This window comes from Vombatus ursinus, unplaced genomic scaffold (assembly GCF_900497805.2).
Source record: "Vombatus ursinus unplaced genomic scaffold, bare-nosed wombat genome assembly UNPS02014810.1, whole genome shotgun sequence".
Classification (NCBI taxonomy): domain Eukaryota; kingdom Metazoa; phylum Chordata; class Mammalia; order Diprotodontia; family Vombatidae; genus Vombatus; species Vombatus ursinus.
In genome coordinates, this window is record NW_020954588.1 from 43283514 (window position 1) to 43307545 (window position 24032).

General features: G+C 41.9%; 1 protein-coding gene and 1 pseudogene across 1 annotated transcript in view; one reads left to right on the forward strand and one right to left on the reverse strand.

Annotated features, from left to right (window-relative positions):
* LEKR1 (leucine, glutamate and lysine rich 1) overlaps positions 1 to 24032 on the reverse strand; it is a 161485-nt gene that overhangs the window by 78082 nt on the left and 59371 nt on the right. The window contains exon 4 of the mRNA XM_027876148.1: positions 10009 to 10128. Within this exon, the coding sequence (XP_027731949.1) occupies positions 10009 to 10128 (120 nt within the window). The remainder of the gene's footprint in view (positions 1 to 10008; positions 10129 to 24032) is intronic.
* Positions 10240 to 24032, forward strand: part of LOC114053139 — a 30785-nt pseudogene continuing 16992 nt past the window's right edge.

The window sequence follows — 24032 nt, forward strand, 5'->3', positions numbered from 1 at the left end:
TTATAAGAAACCTTTGTATGTGGATATAGCTGGCACATAATGTGATAATCAATTCCACCCTTAGGGTAAAATTTGTTTCAGACTTTCTATGATTCATTTTCCAGTAAAAAGTCTATTGAGCTCAACTTAACACATGGTCTTCCAGGTATTCTCTGATTTCCTTCAGATCAACAAGCTAGAGGAATAAAATATGATCTCGGGCCAAACAATTCAAGAGCTTCAAAGTGTTTGTTTTATGTATCTTTGTCTTTCCATATTCCTCTACAGTCTTCATAGTCACAATATTTTATGATGCAAGAATATCTCTCTGACATTAACCTACTACAACTTTGACAGCCATTCCCCAATAACTAGACAGATTATTACAGTTTTGTGCTATTACAAACTTTCTAAATAGACAGCTGTGCCACCTACAAGTAAAAATATTTTAAAATCTCTGTTATCGATGCTTCCTTCTTTACTTTCATATTGTTATACCTAACTGTTTTTAATCTATTTCACTACTTTGAAAGAGCCATGCTCCCTCCAGTGAAGAAAGCAGGCTGCGACCTCTCTCCAGGTTCATTAGTTGCTATGAACAACACTAAATTCATTACTGGGTTGTGAGCCTTTTGATAAGGGCATACTTTTCCCTAGGTGGAGTCTGTCCTCAGGAGTAGAGAAACGATCAGTTGTCAGGCCTGTATGAAAAGATGTCCTAGCCTGGTGAGATCTACCAGAACTTGGACTGCAGTTATAGACTTTTGAGAGTTCAGGATCACCTCCATTCCACAAAGAAGCATCAAACAGGACCTCTGACTCAGTTTCTAAAACTGAATCAAATAGATATGTTAACAGTGAGCGGACAATCTGACTTTTCAGTCATTCTTAGTGAGAATGCCTCCAAGCTTCTCCGTTCCAATAATTCTACATCACTGAAGTATGAAAAAAAAAGTTGTCTGAAATCCCATGAAAATTTTTACCATAGCAAAGAAAAATCTTTCCATTCCTATACTTTTTAATGTTTGGGTTTTTTTTTAACCACAAATGTTATTTTTTTGCATTGGGACTTAAGCATTATTAGCTTTAGGATTTAGCATTAAAACTTTTCTGTACCTATTGACATGACCACATAAATTGTATGATCTTTCTTGTTGATATGATTCACTATATAGTTTTTACCAATTATAAATTAATTCAGGTTTAGCAAAACATATTATATTTAAAATGTAGAGAGAGATACCTCTGAGAGGATCAGAGAGCTCTCAGTCAATCACATCTGTATGGGAATTGTCAGAGCAGGAAGGGGAGGCAGCCCTCCAGGTGGAGCCAGACGTGGACTCAGAGCTGAAGGGATCTGGGTCTAAATCCCACCTTTGGCCCAAACCACCCATGGGGCCCTGAGGCCACTCCCTCAAAGCAGCAGAGCAAGTGCAGACTCGGCGCCCAGAGTTGTCCCATCCCCCTGCGGAGCATCCACAAGGCTGTGCCTCCTGTCCCCAGCCAGCCTGCCTCTCAGGCAGCAGCCCAGCAGCTTGGTCTGCGGCCAGGATCCATGGGGAAGCCTTCCCATTCGGTAGGAACTGTCGGAGTGCTCACTCCATTCGCACAGCCCTGAGGACCTTGGGTCTCTCCACAACACAATGAGGCATCAGAGGAAAGTTTCTGGGACTGAGGACAGATCTTTTCCTGCTCATTTCCACCTCTGGCCTCCCCTGGTTCCTAGCCTCAGTGTCCGTTCCATAAGATTATTTCCCATTCACCCTGCCTAAATCCTGTTTGTGCTTCAACTGTTGACACAGGGCCTCAAGAGCAGGGGTTGTTTTCTTGCTCAGTGACTGGCACATACTAGGTGCTTAATCAATGCTCACTGACTGATGACTGACTGATTAGATCATCTGGGAGGATGTGAATCAAACGGTCACAGCAGGAGAAATTGTGGATAGGCTGTGGTTTGCACCTTTGGAGAGAAGCCCAGGTGCAGGAGCTCAGGGATGCCTGACGCACAGCTCAGAGTCTGATTGAGGTCATCCGGCCTGAGGCAAGGAGAGGAGTGGCTTGGGGGTGGGCGGGGCAGGAAGGGTGGCAGAAAGAAGGGAAGTTTGCAATTTTCAAGTCTTGTGAGGTGAAAGGCCTTGGTGAGAGGCTGGTGCCAGAGCTTGGGCAGCAGAAGCCAATGGGGGCCTGAGCACAGGGGAAGTAGGGTGGGGGAACGGATGCAAAGGACAACTTCTGACTCACAAAATGTTACCTGAAGTCACATGGCACCCCTAGAGAAAAAAGGAAAAAAATCCTCAGTTCAGCTTTTCGGGGCCATGTACCGTGCTTGTCTCTCGCAGTAGTCCCGGTTCTCATGGAGACACAGTACACCTGGCACATGCTTGTTGACTGAATTTTTGCACTGCATGGCCTGAGCACCCCCAGGCTGACTCTATTAGTATAACAGCCATGGTGCATCATCAGGAAAGTGGGGTTTTGTGGCAATATAATATTTAATAAAAGTATTTGGGGACTGAAATGCAGTATCACTGTAAACTGTCTACTGTTTCCTGACTGTGACTACAATAGGCTTCTATGGGAAAAGACACTGATGAAATGACCGATTTACAATGAACCTTTTGGATACCACCCACTTTCAGGGAAAGGTGTATTCTAGAAAGGAAAGCATGTATACAGAGGGTGAACTTCACAGAACAGATACATGAGAGGCTGGCTGCAGCCTGGCCACCTCCTTGCCAGGAGACTCTGGGCAAGGCCCTGCTGCTCTACTGTGGTTCTCCCAGCCTCAGGGTCCTGAAGAAGGAAGGTGCTGGCCTAAGGCCTCCTCCGATTCTGACCTCTGGGGTGCTTGTCTCCGGGAGGGGTGCGCCTACATTCTGGGACGCCTGCCAGGATAAGCACATAGACTTTCCACAGCTGCTCCCAGCTTCTAGAGGGTACCCCTACTCTGAAGCAAGTCACGGTCCACCTGTTCACAATTGCTTTTTTCCAAGAGGTTGATTGGAGATGGTGTCAGGGGAAATGCTGAGCAGGAACAAAGCCTTGCTGGAGGCTAGATGATTAAGTCTGATTGCAATTAAGCCATTAAGAGAAAAACTTGAAAAGAGCAACGTGACCTAAAGATTTCCTTGGCCGTAGTACTGTGCTCCTCAGACAGACGGCTCTCACGTTTTCCAAAAACAAAGACTAATACAGGTGAAGGATGCTCCGGTCACTTTCCCTTGGATTCCCAAATTAGATTCCAAGCGAATTCTCCTCCGTATCCCCAGCGGGATACAACTGAGTCTCGAGGACATGCCATTTTAAGAGAAGTTGTAAATCCGACAGTAAACTCTTCTGATCCATCATTTACCCTTTATTTTGGCTTTCTTTTGCCTGGTCCGTCTTGCCCTCTGCAGCTCTTCTGTTGCTGAAATAAATGTACCAGAGAGGTTCCTCTGCATCAGCCTATGGAGTCACTTCTCTCAAGCGAGTAGCAGGGTCACTATTCTCAAAGAAGTTTAAATAATTAGGTCATTCTGTCAAGTGTATCAGAATCCAGACTGGTCTCAACCTGGGTGTTCTTTTAGCCTGATATGAAGAAACCTGGGGCAAGCACCCAGGGGGCGCAGTGGATAGAGCGCCGGCCCTGGAGTCAGAAAGGCTCCTCTTCCCGAGTTCAAATCCAGCCTCAGACATTCACTAGCTGTGTGACCCTGGGCAAGTCACTTCACCAGTAAAATGAGCTGGGGAAGGAAAATGGGCAAAACACTCCATATTTCTGCCAAGAAAACCCTACACTATACAACACCAGAAACCTGGGCAGCAGGACTGGCTGGTAGATGTAAGAGAAGTGCCAACATTCAAAGGTGTAGCCCTATCTAGTGGTTAAATAGCATCTGGATCAGTGAGAGATCTCCTTCAGCTGACACACAATTCCACTGCCTCAGGAAACAGAGGTGGTCAGAAAAGAAGCGTCATTATCATCCCCCATTGCCTCTTCAAAGTTGGATTGGTGTGTGGTCAAAGGACCTGCCTGAGCCCACCCTCAGAGCCTGATAGCTTGGCAGACCCTACTAGAGCAGGCACCTCATCAGTGGAGCCTTCAAGATACCTGAGTCACCCTCCACAGGACATCCATAGCTTGTCAGGAGTGTCACTTGTAACTGATTAGAGAATAAAATGCAAGTCCACAGGGTATGTGTTCCTTAAGGTTGGAGAAGGTTTCATTTTTGTCCCTGTAGCCCAGCACAATGCTGTTCCCACATTAGGTAATTAATAAGTGTTTGTGAAATTTCTGGGGATTTAAACTCGACTTATTTTACCCCATCATATGTATTCCTTGTGTTGGGGTCCCTTTTTGTTTGTTCATTTCTACAACCTCATTTGTAAGATGGTTGTACTCGTTGATGCTCTGAGGTGTGAATGGGCTTGAAGGCACCTACTCTTTCATGCTTCCATCCCTTTCTCTAAACCCCCAGAAGTCAGCTCATCAAGCCCTTATATCCCCAAAGGAATTCTCTATAATTTTGTTGTATGATTTTGCTCATAGACATCAAGGTACTGATAGCATTTAAAAATATATGAAAATATTATCTTTTTTTCTTGAAAGAAATTAAGGAAAAATCAAGCACAAAATTAAAATATATTAATAATTCCAGAAATATGCAAATTAAATACCATAAAATGTAGAATAACATACTTGACCATTTTTAAAATTGACCATCAAATGTTAGATTCCAAAGGGACCTCCCCTTTATTTTATAGATTAGAAAGCTGATATAGATAAGAAAATAGAGTGAAGTGATTTGTACATAGAGAAAGAAAATGGGTATTTATTGAGTGCCAGTATTTACTATGGGCCAGTTACTGTGCTAATGTCTTTAAAAATATTATCCTCACCACAACCCTGGATGCTAGGTACTATTATGGTCCCTATTTTACAGATGAGGAAACTGAGGCAGACAGTGGTTAAGTGATTTATTCAGGGTCAAACAGCTAGTAAATGCCTGAAGCTGCATTTGAATTCGGGTCTTCTGACTCCAGTCTCCTTGCTCTACCCATTCTATCTGCTTACTGCTTCCATATTCACACTGTGAGTTAGTTAATGATAAGGCGTGGTCTAGGATCCCAGGTAACTGACTCCTAGTCCTGTCATCTTTCTGCTATACTAGCCTGTCTCTATACAGCCTGCTAAAAGGCAAATGTGACTTTGGAAGGAAAATAACCTAATAATGAGCTCTAATTCATGACCTCTTTGAGACCTGGGTCCTCAGGGAATGAAACAAGAGTGCTGGCAGATTTTGATGGGGGATTTCTGGGTGGCAGGGAGGGCAAGATAGATGGAGAATTGCTTTGGGGAACCAGAAGCCAGGACTCCCGGTACCTGGAGGAAAGTGAAAAATGGAGAAGAATCTAAAAAAAAAAGTAAAGAAATGGAAGTTTAGGGGCAGCTAGGTGGTGCAGTGGATAGGGCACTGGCCCTGGATTCAGGAGGACCTGAGTTCAAATGCGGCCTCAGACACATAACACTCACTAGCTGTGTGACCCTGGGCAAGTCACTTAACCCCAACTGCCTCACAAAAAAAAAAAAAAAGGAAGTTTGGAAGCAGATGGACTCACTGGTCTTCCTGTTTCACACGTTCCCAATTTTGTTCAAGCCCACTCAAAAGCAGAGGAGGAAAGATAATGGGAACTAGCTCCAGCTGGGAAAACTTCAGGTCGGGGGAGGAGCCAGGCCACTAACAGATGTCACTGTCTTTCCTGGCAGTAATAAAACATTCCCAGGCAGAGACAACACTATGCAAACCAAGTGAATGGGAGGCCCTACCCTGTCCTTTTCTATATCTCTCGGCTTCTCGAGCGTTCTCTTCCCCAGGCAGGAGGTGCCACTCTGATGTCCAAGGAGGGCTTCTAGCCGGGCAATGTCCTCTTCTCCTTCACCATCCTCCCACCAACATGCTCATTCCTTTAGTGCTTTATCATCAGATTACTGTCACTGAGGAAAGTTCTTAGGAAACAAACTCACAATGTTATCAATGACTAATAATTATAATTTAATGCAGGAGAAAGGATTTACATTTTAGAAGAAGTAACCCAAACACAAAAATTCTAATAGGTGACCTTAGAGCTCTGTGGCAGGAGGCTGGTGAGATAGCACAGAGACCTTTTGGGGTCCTCAATCATAGCAGGTGAAGGCTGCTCCTACTGTTTCCAAACTAGGCACCCCCAGTCATTTCTTGACTCTAATAGCTCACAGCTCAAACTCCAACTAGCTTAAACTAGCAGCAACTGGCTACTTCTCTTTTTCAAAAAGAAAGAATGGATTGCAAAACCACCCCAATGTTTCTGTAAGTAACTAGCTGGACACAATAGTGGCATCTCACTAATGCACATATCCAACATCCAAATGAGTCAGAGCTGGACCTGGTTCTAATATCAGCTCTGCTGCTAACTAGCTGTGTGTCTTCAGGGAGGTTTCTCCACCTCTCTGGCCTCAGTTTCTTCACCTGTCAAATAATGGGATTGGACTTAAAGACCCTTGACACTCCTATCTGTATATTTCTAACTTTCTACAAAACAGGCAATAGTATCCCCTTCCTTTGACCCTGGTTCTAACATAGCTTTCCTATGCAGGCAAATACTTGGAGGAGCTGAGACTTCTGAATTACCCAATTCTTGCTGTACCATTTAAAAATAACGTAGATAGCTCGTCCCTCCAAAAACAATCCTCTTCACCATTAGAAGAACTCAGGACAGCTCCTGATACCTCCTGGAGAGACAGGAAGAAAAGTAGCAAACCATTGATGGTTCCCAGCAGACAACTGTCTGACAGATCCAGCCATGTAAAATCCTCCTTCCAGTGACTCAGGTCAGTCGCTCAATCAACACTTAATTCATCCGCAATGTATTCAAGGCATTGAATCAGAGACAGGGTTGAGTTTCCTCCTCACTCTGCAGAAAGCCAGAGGTAAGAGAGAACATGTGGCTTCCATAGTTAAGAAGCAGGGTGGTATACAGTCAGTCATGGAATAATCAAAGCACACACATAGGCTTTATGAATATTTGGAAATCACATATGTAAGAAACATGCCATCAAGCAGCCTCCAAGAATGCCCTACTGATAACCCACTTCTTTAATTTATGCTTTCCTTTTCCAGGTCTTGGTGCATCTGGCGTCTCTCCCACCCCTAACACCACTCCCAGTCTCCGCTAAGTTATTCACCTGCCAGGCTCTATGGCCGTGAGGTGGTATGAGGATTTCATGCCATTTTCACGGGCACGGCTAGGCCTGGACGGGTTCCTCAGAAGCACCCTCCTCTTTTCCCCTACCTCCCCCCATCCTTTCCAAGATCCTACAGTCATCAACACATAGTCCCATAATCCATTCCCAACACACACACTTGCCTGCCCAGACAAGTATCAAGAGGCACCTCCCAAATCTCTGGGAGGAGGGCAGGGGACAGGGTCTGCTTTAGGCAAGATTTTCCAAATATGGGACAGGCTCTGTGACCTCCTTTGCTCTCTCTCTCTCTCCTGCTTCTCTTTCTGATAAACCCTTCCCCTGACCCCCAACCCCAGGAGCTTCAGTCCTGTCACATGACCCCCACAGCTACTCAACACAACCCCTCTACACACAAACAGACACACACTTCATAAATCAAACGGGCTTAATGGGACTTTTTTGTTTTCCAAACCATATTCCTCAAGCATCATAAAAAAATTGAGGCCTAATGTAGTGATGAAAGAGTACAGCATGGGACCCCAAGAGAGAAACTTTTGCACAGCAATGACAAGGTACAATCTTGATTTTGGAGTGACTCTCCTGATAGGAGGCCTCGCTTACAGTCTTAGGAGGGCCACTTTTACAAATCTGGTTTCTGCCCCCACCCAGGGAAATCTGTGACCCAATAAGGGCTACCCTCCTTAGAGGTTTTTGAGCAGAGGAAAACTAACCACTCGTTAGATATTTCACTGCGTGAATTCACTTGATGCATGGGTTGTGCTAAATGGTCAATCCCTCCCAACTCTCAAATTCTGTGATTCTGTGAAACCCTGGAAACACCAGCATCCACTTCATTTTGCTTCTCAGAAGTGGCCCTCGTCTCCTGCCAGTGCTCTAGCTAATGAGCATTAACTATGGAAAGTGATTTATTTATACAACAAAATATAGAATAGTTAATAAACAGTCACTATGCTTCCCACAAAGACCTATGTGGTCCTTCCCACTAATCATCTGCAGGGCCAGAGGTCTCTGCTGGAGTCATCTTTCTTTCCCTTTGCCCTCTGTTCCTCTGTGACTATTTCAACACCCCCCTCCCAGTGCTGGATGCTTCCCTCCAGGAACTGTATGGAGCTCAGCCTCCCCAGCTGACACGACCTCCTCTCCTCGTGGGTGATAGCAAATGAAGACCAGCCTCCTCTCCAGGGCCCCAAGCAGCCTGCTGTCTCCATCACTGTCTGGCCTTCACAGACTTCTCTGACGCTCCAGGGGCCCCATTTCTATCTGCCCGGCCACTGCCAGCAGGACCAATTTCAGCCTGTGTTTTCCTTCTATCTATGCCCCCTCCCCAAACCTAGGCTCATGTGTTTCCTGTTATAACCAAAGAGGCTTCCTTCTTGCACATGAATACCAAGGGGTCAGAGACTTATCCATCTCTTCCTGGGGCAAGGCTGCTACACAAATAATGTAGGATCAGTTCTTAACTTTGAAAATATACTCGGTCATTTCCTATCTATCTTAATGCAGTGGAGCAAGAGAGAGAATAAAAAATAGTAGATACTGACAGGAGATTCCAGAAGGAGAGAGGTTTGTTCTAATTAAGTTAAGCAGAGGTGGTCAGGGGAGAGAGAGGAAGTTCCCAAGTGGGATTTCCTCAGTGCCCAGGGGCCACACCACCTTTACACCCAACTGGGACTATACGGCAACCTGGGAAGGGTGGGGCCTTCAGTGCCAAACACCCTGGAAGACAGGGAATGTCTCTCAACCTGTGAGTAAAAGACATGAAATTTATTACCATGAATTGCATCATGGAACTCCAATACATTAAAGTACCATAATGTCCTCCTTGTGGACACTCCCTTCACTGACGCAAATCACAATCTTCCCATGCCTAGGGGCAAACAGTTCTCATGAGCTGCTGTGACAGAAAAAAAGAATTCATCACCTAGTGACCACTTTCCTAGTAAGGAGTATTTCATATTTCCAAGGCTGGTCTCTGGAAAACAGACATCAAGTATGCTGCCAAGCTAAGTAGGACCCGGCCAAAGCCCAGCCTCCTCTGGCATCACCTTTGGGAACCCAGGGTCACCTCCACATCATGGTAAGGCATCAGACCCACTTTCTAAAGGGTAGTTGGGGGAAGGGTCTATTTCAAAACAAAAACATTCCTAATCTGGAGAAGTTTTTACTAGATCATTTCCCCCAAAGGTATAAAAATAAGTAAAATGAGCATTTTTCCTACTCATTAGGCATATTTTCAGGTACCCTGAACAAATGGCCATCTGTCATGCTCACATTTCATGTTTTAAGAGCAAAAGTTGACTGAAATTACTAAATCTTAAAAACAGTCACTCTTTAGGGAAGAATCAGCCCAATTTTTTCAGCTCTGCTTAGAAAAGCAAATATTCAGCCTCCTGAAAACCCTCTTCACTGTTTGGGTGTGATTAACTCCAGCCTATGTGTTTGGAAGGGGCAGTAATAGCTTCCTTCCCTGGTGCTTCCAAATGGTGAAACTTAAAAATGTAGAGCATTACTTCGAAAATTTGTCTCATTCTATTCATTTTCCATCAACTGATCATCATGCTGAATGTGGTTAAGATAATGAATTAGTGCTAATGCACAATTATTTTTAATTATAGGAAATAAACTAAGGCAACATCTATATATTTCTATTCCCATACAGTTCAGAAAGAATATTCCTAGCATGATCTGAAATCTCTTAAGAAAAGCCACATTGACACTATTTTTTTCAATTAATACACTCCTACATTTGTGACCCTTTTATTGAAATATTTTAATTAGCCATTTCTCCATTAGGGAGATCTTACCTGTACTGTTGTGACCATCTATGTGCGACTTTTAGCTCATCTTGAAAATGTCTCAGCTCTTCATTCATACTCTGAAATTTTTTTTGTTGGTTTTCTAATTGTGTGCTTAAATCTCTAATTCTAAAAATACAAAGAAAAATTATATTCAATGCAAGTTTAGAATATTTAGCAATTAGCATTGTTTTATAAATAATAACTCACGAGTCTACGGCACTTTACACCTCCCACAGAATGTCTCCTCGGCAAGGTGTCCCCGTTAGAAATTCTCCCACCTTCCAAAGGCATCCTGTCTCCAACCTCCTTGGCCCACTGACCCCCGAGGCAGCCCAGCCCATTTGGGAGCAGCTCTCATCTTCACAAAGGATCTCCTACTATTAGGTGTCAATTGGCCCCCGTGATTGCCACTTATCACCGCTGCTCTGTCTCTGGTTCCAGAGAGAACCAAAGGAATCCCTCTTCTCATAGCAGCGATTTAAACCCTTGAAGGCCACCCTCACGATATCCTCCACACTAAATAGTCTCACTCAGAATTTCCGATTGGAAAAGGACTTGTCCCCAGCAGCCACTTGGTCATAATGACAATTGACCATCTAGCCCAGGGGTGGGGAACCTATCACCTTGAGGTCACATGTGGCTTTCTAGTTCCTTGGGTGCGGACTTTTGACTGAGTTCAAGTTTTACTGAAAAATCATTTTATTAAGGGGATTTGTTCTGTGAAGACTGGATTCAGTCAAAGGGACTTGAGGACCTAGAGGGCCACGTGTGGCTCCAAGGCTGCAGGTTCTCCAACCCCTAAGAGACGTCCAACGAGGATGAACCCAATCTCTACCCACCCCCGATGCAGCCCATTCCCCTTAGGATAGCTCTAATTGTGAGAACATTTTCCTCACACTGAGCCAGTGTCTGTCCCTCCACAGCTTTTCCCCACCAGCTCTTCCTACTGCCCCATGGGGCCAAACAAAATAGATATAATCCTTCCTGACAAGACAGCTTTTCTAGTACTGGAATACTATTACCACACCCTCCCTGATCTTTCTCTTCCCCCGGGCTAAACATCTTCAATTCCTTCAATCCATTATCATAGGAAGTGAGCTGGAGGCTCTTCATTCTGCTTGCCTTTCTCTGAATTCTTTCTAGATTATCAGTGACCTTTCTAAAATGTGGCATCCAGAACTGAACACAATACTCTAGATGTAGTCTGATAATAAAATAAGGGAGGATGATCACCTCCCTGTGACTGGAAGCTATGTCTCTCTTAGTGCAGCCTCTGATTGCATCAGCTTTTTGGACCCCCATCTCGTACCGTTGACTCATATTGAAGCTGTGGTCCATTGAAACTCTTGGGTTTTTTTCAAGAAAACTGCTGGATAGGGATGCCTCCCCCATTTTTTATTGCAAAGTTGATTTTCTTGAACCCACGTATATTTAACCCTACATAAACCCACATATATTTAACCCTACATAAACCCTACATTTAATGCTAATAAACTTAATTTGATATAATTAATTTGAGCCCAGGTCTTAGACCAGAGGCATCAAACATACCACCTTCAGACGTGTGCAGCCTACGCCACTCCCAAATGACAACCCAACCAGATTAAAGTGTGGTTCCTGTCTGATTTTCATGTGTTGATGTATAATAAAGAAGAAATATGCAGAGATGGGTGGCTTTCTAAGCCAATACGTGGCCTGTAGGGATCCTTACCCATGGTTTGGCCACGCCTATTTGTGTTTGAGTTTGACACCTCTGCCGTCTTAGGCTACTGAAGATCTTTATGGCTCCAGATGCTGTCAGACAGTTTGTGATCTATCTTAGCACAGGAACAGGCAGGGATAGCTGGGACACTCCATGGAGACTTCCTGAGTCGTCATCAAGCCAAGAATGACCATTTGGACCAGTTCAAAAGCCATCTAACTGCACTGTCATCAAAGCTACATTTCTCTCATCTTGACATAGGATCATAGATATGGGTCTCAAAGGGACATCATATATAGAGCTTAACTATCTCAATATGCAGGTAAGGAAACTGAGGCTTGGGTAAGTAACTTGACCAAGGTCATACAGGCAGTAACAGAGTTCTCTCCAAACCAGATCCTCTGGCACCAACTCCAGAACTCTTTCCATCACACCACATTGCCTTTACCACAAGAATACCAGGAAAGACTTTGTCAAATGTTCTAGAAAAACCTAAGTGCACTAGATCTGTGGCAATCCCCCACACACCAGTAATCTTCTCAAAAGAGGAAATTGGGCTAGTGTGTGAACACTGCTCTTCCAGAAGCCATGTGGGTGCACCCCTTTCTGGATGTTCAGTAATCAACAATTGAATTTGATCAGTAATTGGAATCCAATTCATTGTCCTATCATTTCTGGGCTCCATTCTCTCCCCCTTTTTGAAAAGCAGAACAACATTCTCCCTTCTCCCTGCTGTGGTCTCTTGACATGTTCTAGAACTGCTCAGGGATCATCAGCAGTGCCTCAGTCATCACCCTGGCAGCCTGTTACTCTTTAATGCCAAATACTCAGCTAATATTAACTGATTGATTACTCTCTAATACAATCATCAGGTAATGTCTATAGTGCTTCTGCCAGTAAAACTCCAAATTGTAGTCACAAAGAGTCAGACATGTCTGTAACCACTCAACAACCACAATAAAAGTTACATACAGTTGTTAAAGCAGTATAGCTACATAATAAATCAGAGTTCTATATAAAAAATTGTTTTCAAGATTATTACTTAGTAGCACTAACACGATGAAAATTTATGTCATTGAAAAGTACCAAAAATAAAATATTTATATTTTTAAAAATCTAATATTTTTGCCTTTTCAGTTCCATAAGTTACAACAATGTGCTTTACAAAGCCCCAAAGGAAAAAAAAATTCTTTCTTTTCTCTCCAGGTTCTCTACTATAAAGGGAATTTGTGTTTATTTGAAACAAACAAAGGGTTACTATTCTATGAGGCAGGTAGGTGCCTATGTAGGTAGCAGATAAATGTGTCTAGGAATTACTGGAAAAGTAAAAAGTAGGCTGTAAACTGTGAACAGCACAGTGATAGGATCTGTGTGCATTGAATGCTTTTGACGCAGGCACCCAGTGCACGTCCCCAAACAGGAATACATACTAGAGTTGCCATTCTCATGTTACTGTGCTACACAGCAGTACACCAGTGGGAAGGCACATGATATGCTCCTCCTTGACCTCTGCCCCTTCAGAATGTTTCCTCTACTAAATTAACATTGGCCGAAAGGGAAAAACTCATATTCTTTAGGAAACATCAGCATCTTACCCTTTATTTGCTATATTTTTACAGTGATGGTTCAAAAACACATACACTGAAACTTCTGTTTCTAATTTTATTGTTGTTTCAGTCATGTCTGGATCTCTGCAACCCAGTTTGGGATTTTCTTGGCAAAGATCCTGGGGTGGTTGGCCATTTCCTTCTCCAGCTCATTTTACAGATGAATAAACTGAGGCAAACGGTGAAGTGATTTGCCCAGGGTTACACAGCTAGTAAGTGTCTGAGGCTGGATTTGAACCCAGGTCCCCCTGACTCCAGGGTCATCCACTGCTCTACCTACCTGCTAAAATTCTACTAAAGAATGAAAACTGGAGTCATGATTCAACATCATTATCATCATCAGTAATAATTAATACATTCTCATCAAAAAGAAGAGAATTGATAGAAATTCTCACAGCACATGACAAAGAAGTTAAAACTTACAGAAATACTTTCAAAAAAAAAAAAACCCAGACATCATCCCTCTCTCCCCTTGCCAATAATAAAGGCTTTCAACAGGAATAAGCCACTGAGTTTGTAGAATGGAATCAAAAATGACTTGCCTAGGAAAGACAGTGAAACTATAAAGCTCCATGATGGGCAACGTTGACGTGAACTCAACCAACATGAGGTCAATAAAGAAGCATCAAACATACATCTGAGTCATGCAGATTTGTTTATAGAAATGGGAGGGCTTATTTTATTGACTCCACCTCAGGTTATCACTGCCACAGAAGGATAAAGACACCAGGCTTATTAACACAGATCACACAAAGAAATGGTAACACTTACTCAAAGCATCTCTGCAGGATACAAAGAGTTAGTATAAAAAGCATTCATTTTTCCAACTGTACAAGTATTTGGAACATTAAATAGAAAAGAATAATTGTAGGACAGTGACTTATCCCAGGCCCATTCCTACATAAACGCCATTGAGAAGGATGAGAAGAAAGAAGTGAATAACAGTATTAATAAAGCCTCTTAATATGTAAAATGTTGTGAGGTTTGTAACATAAGTTTGGAAACCTATATAAGGTGTTAAGAAAAGCCCCAGACACTGGAAACAAGTCCCCATTATTTTAGATTAATAATAATAATAATAATAATAATGATGATGATGATAAGAAGTAAATAACCATAATAATCTAGTATAGGACAAACCCAAAGATCCAAGTTTTGGGGACAAAAACTCATTATGTGACAAAAACTGCTGGGAAAACTGGAAGACAGTATAGGAAAAACTAGGTATAGACCAACATCTCACACTGTATATAGACCTTTTAGACTAGGTCAAAATGGATACACGATTTACACATAAAGGGTGATACCATAAGCACATTAGGAGAGCATGGAATATTTTACTGTCAGATCTTTGGAGAAGGGAAAAATTTAGGACCAAACAAGATATAGAGAGCATTATGAAATGTAAAGTTGATCATTTTGATCATATAAAATTTAAAAGTTTTTGCACAAACAAAACCAATGCACCCACAATTAGAAGGAAAGCAGAAAACCAGGGGGAAATTTTTACAGTATCTCTGATATAGGACTCATTTCTCAAATAAGCAGAGAACTGAGTCAAATTTATAAGAATACAAGTCATTCCCCAATTGATAAATAGTCAAAAGATATGAACGGGTAGTTTTCAGAGAAAGAAATAAAAGCTATCTATAGTCATATGAAAAAATGCTCTAAATCACTATTGATTAGAGAAATGCAAATTAAAACAGCCCTGAGGTACTGCCTCATACCAATCAGATTGGCTATCATGACAAAAAAGGAAAATGATAAATGTTGGAGGGGATATGGGAAAACTGGGACACTAATGCACTATTGGTAGAGTTGTGAAGTGATCCAACCATTCTGGAGAGCAATTTGGAATTATTTTTATAGCCCAAAGGGCTATAAAGCTGTGCATACTCTTCGATCTAACAATACTACTGCTAGGTCTCTATCCCAAAGTGATTTTTAAAAAGGGAAGGGGGGAAAGGACCTATTTGTGAAAATATACATAGCAACTCTTTTTGTGGTAGCAAAGAATTGGAAATCAAGGGAATACCCATCAATTGGGGAATGGTTGAACAAGTTGTGGCATATGATTGTGATGGAATACCACTGTGCTATAAGAAATGAGGAGCAGGCGGATTTCAGAAAAACCTGCAAAGACTTATATGAACTGATGCAAAGTGAAGTGAGTAGAAGCAGGAGAACATTGTACACCATAACAGCAATACTGTAAGATGATCAACTGAAAATGACTTAGCTATTCTCAGCAATTCAATGATCTAAGACAATCCCAAAGGACTCATGATGAAACCTACTATCTGCCTCCAGATAAAGAACCAATATTGTCTGAATACAGACTGAAGTATACTATTTTCCACTTTCTTTCTTTCTTTCTATGTTGTTGTTTGAGTCTTCTTGTACAAAATGACTACCATGGAAATGTGTTTACATGATTGTATGTATATATAAAACCTATATTGGATTGCTTACTATCTCAGAGAGGGGGGAGGGAGAGAGGGATAAAATTTGGAACTCAAAACCTTTTTTAAAATGGCAAAAGTTGTTTTAACATGTATTTGAGGGAAAATTAAATATTAGTTAAAATAACAATAATAAACTAAAATGTACTTCCATTTTTTTTTTCAGTTAGAACTGTGATTTCATGAGTGCAGGAAGCTTACAGTGAGGAAAATCCCTATACCAATGAATATGAATGACTGCTCTGCAACTGACAGTCATTCAGAGTTCCTTGGGACACTCTAAAATTAAGTGACTTGCCCAGAGTCACAGAGTCAGTAGGGGTCAGAGACGAGAGCGAAACACAGGCCTTCCTGACTCTGAAGCTAGCTCTTAAGCCATTCAGCGAATGAATGAACGAATAAATGATTTCTTAAGCACTCACTGTGCTAAATGCTGCAGATCCAGATCGGGAAGTCAGACAGTCTCTGCTCTAATGGGGGAGACAACACATGTGGAAGATTCCGCTTCCAGTCCAATGGAAAGACTCCACGGTCCTGAAGGCACAGCAGCAAAGTAGATGGCAGCCCCTCTTCTTTAATGTCATCTTTCTTAAATCCCCTCGGGCTCCTAGGTTGCCTCTACCAGTGCTTCAGGCAGTCAGGAAGATGGTGATGACTTGACATGCCTGGCACAGTATTCCTAATCAAAACAACACTCCAATGATAAGTCTCCTAAGACAGGTATTTCCATCATTGCTTTTCCAATGGCATTTTTCCTCTTTTACAAAAAAAAAAAATAAAATCAATGAAAAATCCCCCCAAGGACACCTGGGAGAGGACAACTCTTCACTTAATTTATTTCCCTAATGAATGTTTCGTATAACCAGCATCTCAGGCTCTGTAATAATAGTCTCTGGGTATGTCACATCAATTCAAACAGCCTATTATACTGTCCACTGTGATCCTTTCAAATGGAAATTGTCATAATGATAGAAAGGGGAAAACAACACGCTCACTTTTACTGTATATGCTGTATCATCTTGGGGAAGTAAATCATAAAATATCACCACCAGACAGTATGTACTGTTCAAGCATGCAGCTTTCCCTTATAGTCACAACCCTGCACAGAACGTGAACACTCCTGGGATGAGGACAGGTTGCTGTATAGTCAGAGGCTGTTCCTGAAGAGAATCTGGACTAACATCATGTTCTGTGTCCTAAAAGCTGGCCGGCCAGTACAAGAATCTCCCTGCCAAAATCACAACGTCTGCCTGAACTTCTTTCTGTTTTGTTAGCCCTCACAGGGCTAACCTGGATTAACTAGGATTCTGGAACCTGGGTGGGGATCTCTGAGTTAATAGAGAAAAAGGCCTTAAGAGTCAACAATCTACATTAACAATGGCTAAGCTGTCCATTCCTCTTGTTTAGAATTAATTTGGGAAAGAAATACTTGCAAAATTCCATTTTACCACTTTCTACTTGAACCAACGCTTCCAGATTTAAACAATTAAGAAATGTAGTTTTGGAATTGATAGAACTACCTATACAATGTCTATTCATCAATATTGAGAAGTAGATTATAAAATTTTTGAATTTTCTCTATCATGTTCCCCACCCAAAAAAACACCTTATTTTAATACAACATTGAGGTAAAGATACTGGATTCAAATCCAGAAGACTATGGTTCTTTCCATATCAGCTGTATGACCTTCCACAACTTATTTAACTGCTCCTAGCCTCAGTTTTCTTCTCTATAAAATGGGGATAATAACATTCACAATACTTACCTCATAGAGTTGCTTTGAGGTAAAATTAAATAATGTATTTAAAGAACTTTGTAAATTATAAGACACTGTGTAATTGTAAAGTATCATTGTTATGATGACCATTATTAATGATCATCATCTTAACGAGGTAAAGGGCAATTCCAGGGTTTGAAAATGTTAAAGGAGTAAATGTAGCATTTGCCAACATAAAGGTTATGCCCACACTCGAGGTTCCAAGGGCCAAGGGGACAATACTGGAGCCTGAAGATCTCAGGGGAGGGAGCAGGGACTGCTCTACTTTGACAAACGATTTCAGAAACTGACATGGAAAGGGGAGGGAACAAGCATTTATTAAGCACCTGCTATGTGCCAGACACTGTGCAAATATCACTCATTTGATCTTCACTACAACCCTGGATATCAACTGTAGGAAACAGGTTTGTTTTGTTGCCACTAGATGAAGGAAAAGCTAAGCTCATAAGGCATTGGATATGCCTTCCTCAGAATTAATACTCTACTCACCTGTGCCTCTTAGAGTTCTGAGTGGACATCAAGGCGCAATTCAGGGGCCACCTCCTGAAGAAAAGGCCTTTCCCGAGGCCACCAGATACTATTGTTCTCCTTCAGCAAATTACTCTACATTTACAAATCTTTCCATGGGGCAGCTAGATGGCACAGTGGATAGAGCACTGGGCTTGGAATCAGGAAGACTCTTCTTTGCGAGTTCAAATCCAGCCCCAGACTCTGACTAGCTGTGTGACTCTGGGCAAGTCACTTAACTGTTTGCCTCAGTTTCCTCATCTGTAAAATGAGGTGGAGAAGGAAATGGCAAACCACTACAGGATCTTTGCCAAGAAAACACCAAAATGGGGTCATGAAGAGTCACACATGACTTTAATGACTCCAAGAGAACATAAGGTTCTGGAAAGAACTGGCTGTGGATACAGCCAGTACCCAACTCAGTTCTTTACAAACAACAGGCACTTAATAAACACTTACTATATTGAATTGACCATCTGATTCCTACATCTGCCTCTGAACATTGTCTCTTGGAGATAGGTGGTGAGGGCCTCTGTGACCCAATAAACTGTTTAACAAGGGTTCTGTGAGGGAAACTGAGGAAGATCTTCCCCAGCCCCTCATGAAACCACCTCATGACCTGACATAAAGAATGTACAGTGCATACATAAGGTATGTATACATCAGGAGGTAACATGCATGGCCGAGGTTATCATGGAGACGAAACATTAAGTAACCAACAAACTATGTTACCTGGGGAAGCAATTCTTATCTCAAGGAACAATTTTTTTTTTTTTTTTGGTGAGGCAATAGGGGTTAAGTGACTTGCCCAAGGTCACACAGCTAGTACGTGTCAAGTATTTGGTCTGAGGCCGCATTTGAACTCAGGTCCTCTTGACTTCAGGGCCCGTGCTCTATCCACTGTGCCACCTAGCTGCCCCAAGGAACATTTTTCTTGAGAGAGGTGTGTAACTGTCCAAGGACCGGATCACTCTTTGGAGACTTACACGACAAACAGGTATTTGGGGCTCTGATCAAGCTCCCACCTTTGTTAGAATGTGTGTGTATCCAAGACCTGAGCTCACCAATTGATATGCACACAAAGCAAAATACTAAGGTTGTTTTTCCCTGGTTTACATAGATATAAAAGGGGCATCTGAAAGGGGATTCTTTGGAGTACTTTGATGTCAGCGATAGGGACACCAATTCTCTGTTGTTGATCAAGGGCCGAACGCGTGCATGGTCCTTATTATTTAAGAGCAGGACGCTACCCTTTGATCAGACCTCTTGATCGTCTCCAGTCTCCCAGTCTCGTAGGTATTTGAGTTGGCCTGGTCAGTGAGTGTGTATCCTTTCTTTTCTTATTCCTCCTTTTCTTAATTTTGATGATTACTTATTGCATTGAATGTTATTCTTATTATTACATGCTTCTGTTGCCTTAATCGTTATTAATCATTGTAAAATAAATGTGATTGTTAAGTTTATACTGAGTACGTGTCATTATATCTTGAGAACCAAACCTAAAGTGAAAAACTGCACAGTTCATAATCCTTTGGATTACAGGTTCCCAGGGACCAAAACTACCACTACAGAAAAAGGTTCAGTATTTCTTTTTAAGACCTGAAGGCAGCCGCAAGAGGAGCATCCCTTGCGATAACCAGAACTAGGAGCCATGAGGGCTTCAGGACATGCTATTAAGCAAAGGTTCAGTATACCCCCAATATTAGAGACAGAGATGCGCTGGGAACAGCTGGAAGACTGAGAACTGGGTCACTTGTGAACACACGCGTGCTGGCCACTCTAGCTCTACTGCTTAGCAGGACTGCTCTGCATTTGATGCGTGGTTCTAAGATTTAGTCCTTTGTCAAGGCCGGTTTCGTTTCATCCAAAAAGGTTATTGTTCTACTTGATAATAAAAATGCACAGTATCGGTTTCTCTAAGCAAAAAGGATGTTTGCTATGTGGAGTCGAGGGCTGGGGATATTTGCTCTTGATAATTGCCAGGGCTCTCCTGAGGCTAACAATAACAAGTGCTCCTCTGCTGGCTTTGATGTCTACTAGTCACAACATTTTTCCTCGGCAGAGTAGCAGTGAATGGTACTGCAATGGTTTGAGTCAATATTGCTTCTTAATTAAAATCTCGTTTGTGTTCTTTTCAAGCATTTGATTGCTCAATATATTTTTCTAAGTCCCTTTTGACATACAGAAATGTGCTCTCCAAACAACACACACTTTTTTTTCCCATCAAAAGCTAAATAAGTTGCTCTACAGCGCTCCCAATCTTTGCTGACCCAGAGAGCAAAAAGCTGAAATTGCAAACATGAATAAGAAGCAAATTCATCTTGCAGGAGAAAATATTAGTGTCAGCTTGCTTGAGAAAGGAAGTGTCTGGTAAATTTTGAAACTATCAGATAAATCTTTTACTCCTGCCTTACTGCCATCTCTCCCTTCCTCCCTGCATGTGCACGGGCACACATGCCCGTGCACATGTGCGCATGCACATATACATACATACACACACACACACACACACACACGGAGTTCAGTGCTACAGATCCTAAATTAAATATACTATTTTTTCCTCATCAAAGACCCAATCTTTCCTGGTTAGCCACCATTGGATTTGATGATTAGGAAGGCATTAGTGATCCTTAATTTGGCAACTCATCCAGACTGTCTATTAAAGCATAGAGGTTTTCATTCCTTCATTTATTCACTCAATAAAGTTTTCTTTTGAAGTATCTGCTGTGTGCAGAGATAAGCACAGGCTTCTTTAAGACTGAATGCTTGCTCCATGGAGCTTACAGCCTGGCAAAGCTGGCAAAGAAAAAAGACACAACACAGAACTATAACAACAGAAGTGCATTAGATCAATCCAAAATAAAGAGATGGGGAGGTCCTAGGAGAAGGTGATTAATTACTAATAGGACTCAATTGTTGAATGGAATTGAATTGAACTAAAATGAATTGGGGAGAGAATCATGAAAGAGGAAGAATTTTTTCCCCCAGTTTTGTTGGGTAGGAGATTCTTGGCTGTAATCCTATCTCCTTTGACCACTGGAATATTATATTCCAAGCCCTCTGGTCCCTTAACGTAGAAGCTGTTAAATCTTGTGTTACCCTGATTGTGTTTCCACAAAACTTGAATTGTTTCTTTCTGGCTGCTTGCAATATTTTCTCCTTGACCTGGGAACTCTGGATTTTGGCTACAATATTCCTAGGGGTTTTCCTTTGGGGATGTCTTTGAGGAGGTGATTGGTGGATTCTTTCCATTTCTATTTTACCCTCTGGTTCTAGAATATCACGGCAGTTTTCCTTGATAATTTCTTGAAAGATGATGTATAGGCTCTTTTTTTGATCATGGCTTTCAGATAGTCCAATAATTTTTAAATTCTCTCTCCTGGATCTATTTTCCAGGTCAGTTGTTTTTCCAATGAGATATTTCACATTGTCTTCTATTTTTTCATTCTTTTGGTTTTGTTTTACAATGTCTTGATTTCTCATAAAGTCACTAGCTTCCATTTGCTCCATTCTAATTTTTAAGGAAGTATTTTCTTCAGTGAGCTTTTGGACTTTCTTTTCCATCTGGCCAATTCTGCTTTTTAAGGCATTCTTCTCCTCATTGGCTTTTTGGACCTCTTTTGGACCCCCTAAATGGGTTAGGCTATTTTTTAAGGTGTTATTTTCTTCAGTATTTTTTGGGGGGTCTCCTTTAGCAAGCTGTTGACTTGTTTTTCATTATTTTCTTGTATCACTCTCATTTCTCTTCCTAGTTTTTCCTCTACTTCTCTTACTTGCTTCTCAAAATCCTTTTTGAGCTCTTCCATGGCCTGGGACTGATTCATATTTTTCTTGGAGGCTTTGGATGTAGGAGCTTTGACTTTGTTGTCTTCTTCTGGTTGTATGTTTTGATCTTCTTTGTCACCAAAGTAAGATTCTATGGTCTGACTTTTTGTGCTCAGTTTGCTCATGTTCCCAGCCAATTATTTGAGTTTTAAACTCTCTGTTAAGGTATGGGTCTGCTTCCAGTGTGGAGAATGTACTGTCCCAAGCTTTGGGGGTTTTGTGCAGTTCTTTTCAGAGATACTTCTAGGGACTTGTAAATTTTCAGTTCTTCCAAGGTGGTACAATCAAGGGTGAGATATTTACTCCTTTCCTGGCCTGTACTCTGGTCTATGAGTGACCACAAGCACTCTTTTCTGTCTTGGAACTGTGAGGAAGGTTTCCTCTCCACAGCTACTACAAGCTCCACCATGCCAGCATTCCTCCTCGCCCCAGGACTGACACCCAGAACTGTGACCCAGATCCAAGCATGAGCAAAGCAAGAGAATCCTGTACCAGCAGAGAGATCCTTGCAATCCCCCTCTGATCAGCCACTCGATTCCCCTTCTGTCTGTGGGTCGAGAGCTCTGGAAGCAGCTGCCGCTCTGGGGCCCTGCCAGGACTGGGACTGGGATCAAGCTTCTCTCTCACCACAATCACCGACCTTTCCTACTGACATTTTAAATTGTCTTTGGCGTTCATGGGTTAAGAAGTCTGGAAACCACCACAGCTGCCCGTGATTCAGTTTCCTGAGGCCTGTTCTGGTTTTTGGAGGCCTGGTCTTTGCCTGCATGTGCCCATGCTGAATTGTGCTCCTCTCCCAGTATGGTGCAATAGACCTTTCCAATCAACCATCCAGGTTGTCTTGACCTGGAAATTTGTTTCACTCTGTCTTTTTGTGGGTTCTGTTGCTCTAGAATTTGTTTAGATACATTTTTTACAGGTATTTGGAGGGGTTTGAGGAAGAACTCAAGCAAGTCACTGCTTTTACTCTGCCATCTTGGCTCCACCCCCAAGAGGAAGAATTTTAAAGGGTGGTTGGAGATCCAACAGGTGAAGAGGAGAAATTAAGATATTTCAGGCATACACAAATCTCTGAATGCAGCCAAGTACAGACTGTGTCCAAGGGAGAAAGAAGAGCCAGTCCACGTGGGCTGAAGTGCAGAGTACACAGAGGAGAGCCACGAAACATAACAAGGGACGAGCCTTTAAACCAGGTGAAAGAGCTTGAGCTTTTCTCAGAAGACTAATGAAACTTTTTTGAGCAGAGTAACTACGTGACCAGATCTACACATCACAAAGATTACTTAAGCTCTAGTATGAAAAAGGAATTCCAGAGGTATTATTTTTGTGGGTTTTTTTTAATTTTATCTTTATTTTCAGTTCCAAGTTCTCTCCTCCCTTCATCCTCCCCCATCCATTGAGATAGTAAGAAATATGATCTCCATTATACATATAAAGTCATGCAAAATGTATTTCTGCATTAGTCATGTTTCAAGGGGAAAAAAGAAAAATAAAGGGGAGGGGGAATATGCTTCAACCTGCACTCTGAATCTCATCAGTTCTCTATCTGGAGGTAGATAGCATTTTTCATAATGAGTCCTTTGGAGTACTGGTGATTGTATTGGTCAGGGTTACAAAGTCTTCCGCAGTTGATTAGTGTTACAACATTGCTGTTAATATGTATAATGTTCTCCTAGTTCTGTTCACTTGACTTTACATCAGTTCATATAAGTCTTCCCAGGTTTTTCTGAAACCATCTCCTTCATCATTTCTTGCAACACAGTAGTATTCCATTACCCATTCCCCAATTGTTAGGCATCCCCTGAGTTTACAGATACACATGGGTCCCTTCTCCTTTTTCTTTGATCTCCTTGGGGTGTAACCTTGTAGGGGTACTAGGAATGGGCCAAAGGGAATGTACAGTTTTTACAAGCCTTTGAGCAGAGTTTCAAAGTGTTCTCCAGAATGGTTGCACTAGTTCACAACCCCATTCACAGTGCATCAATGTACCTATTTTCCCACATCCCCTCCAACATTTGCCATTTTTCTTTTTTGTCATTTTAGACAATCTGATGGTGTGAGATGCTACCTTACATTTTTTATTTGCATTTCTCTAATTATTAGTTACTTAGAACATTTTTCATGTGATTATTGATAATTTCGATTA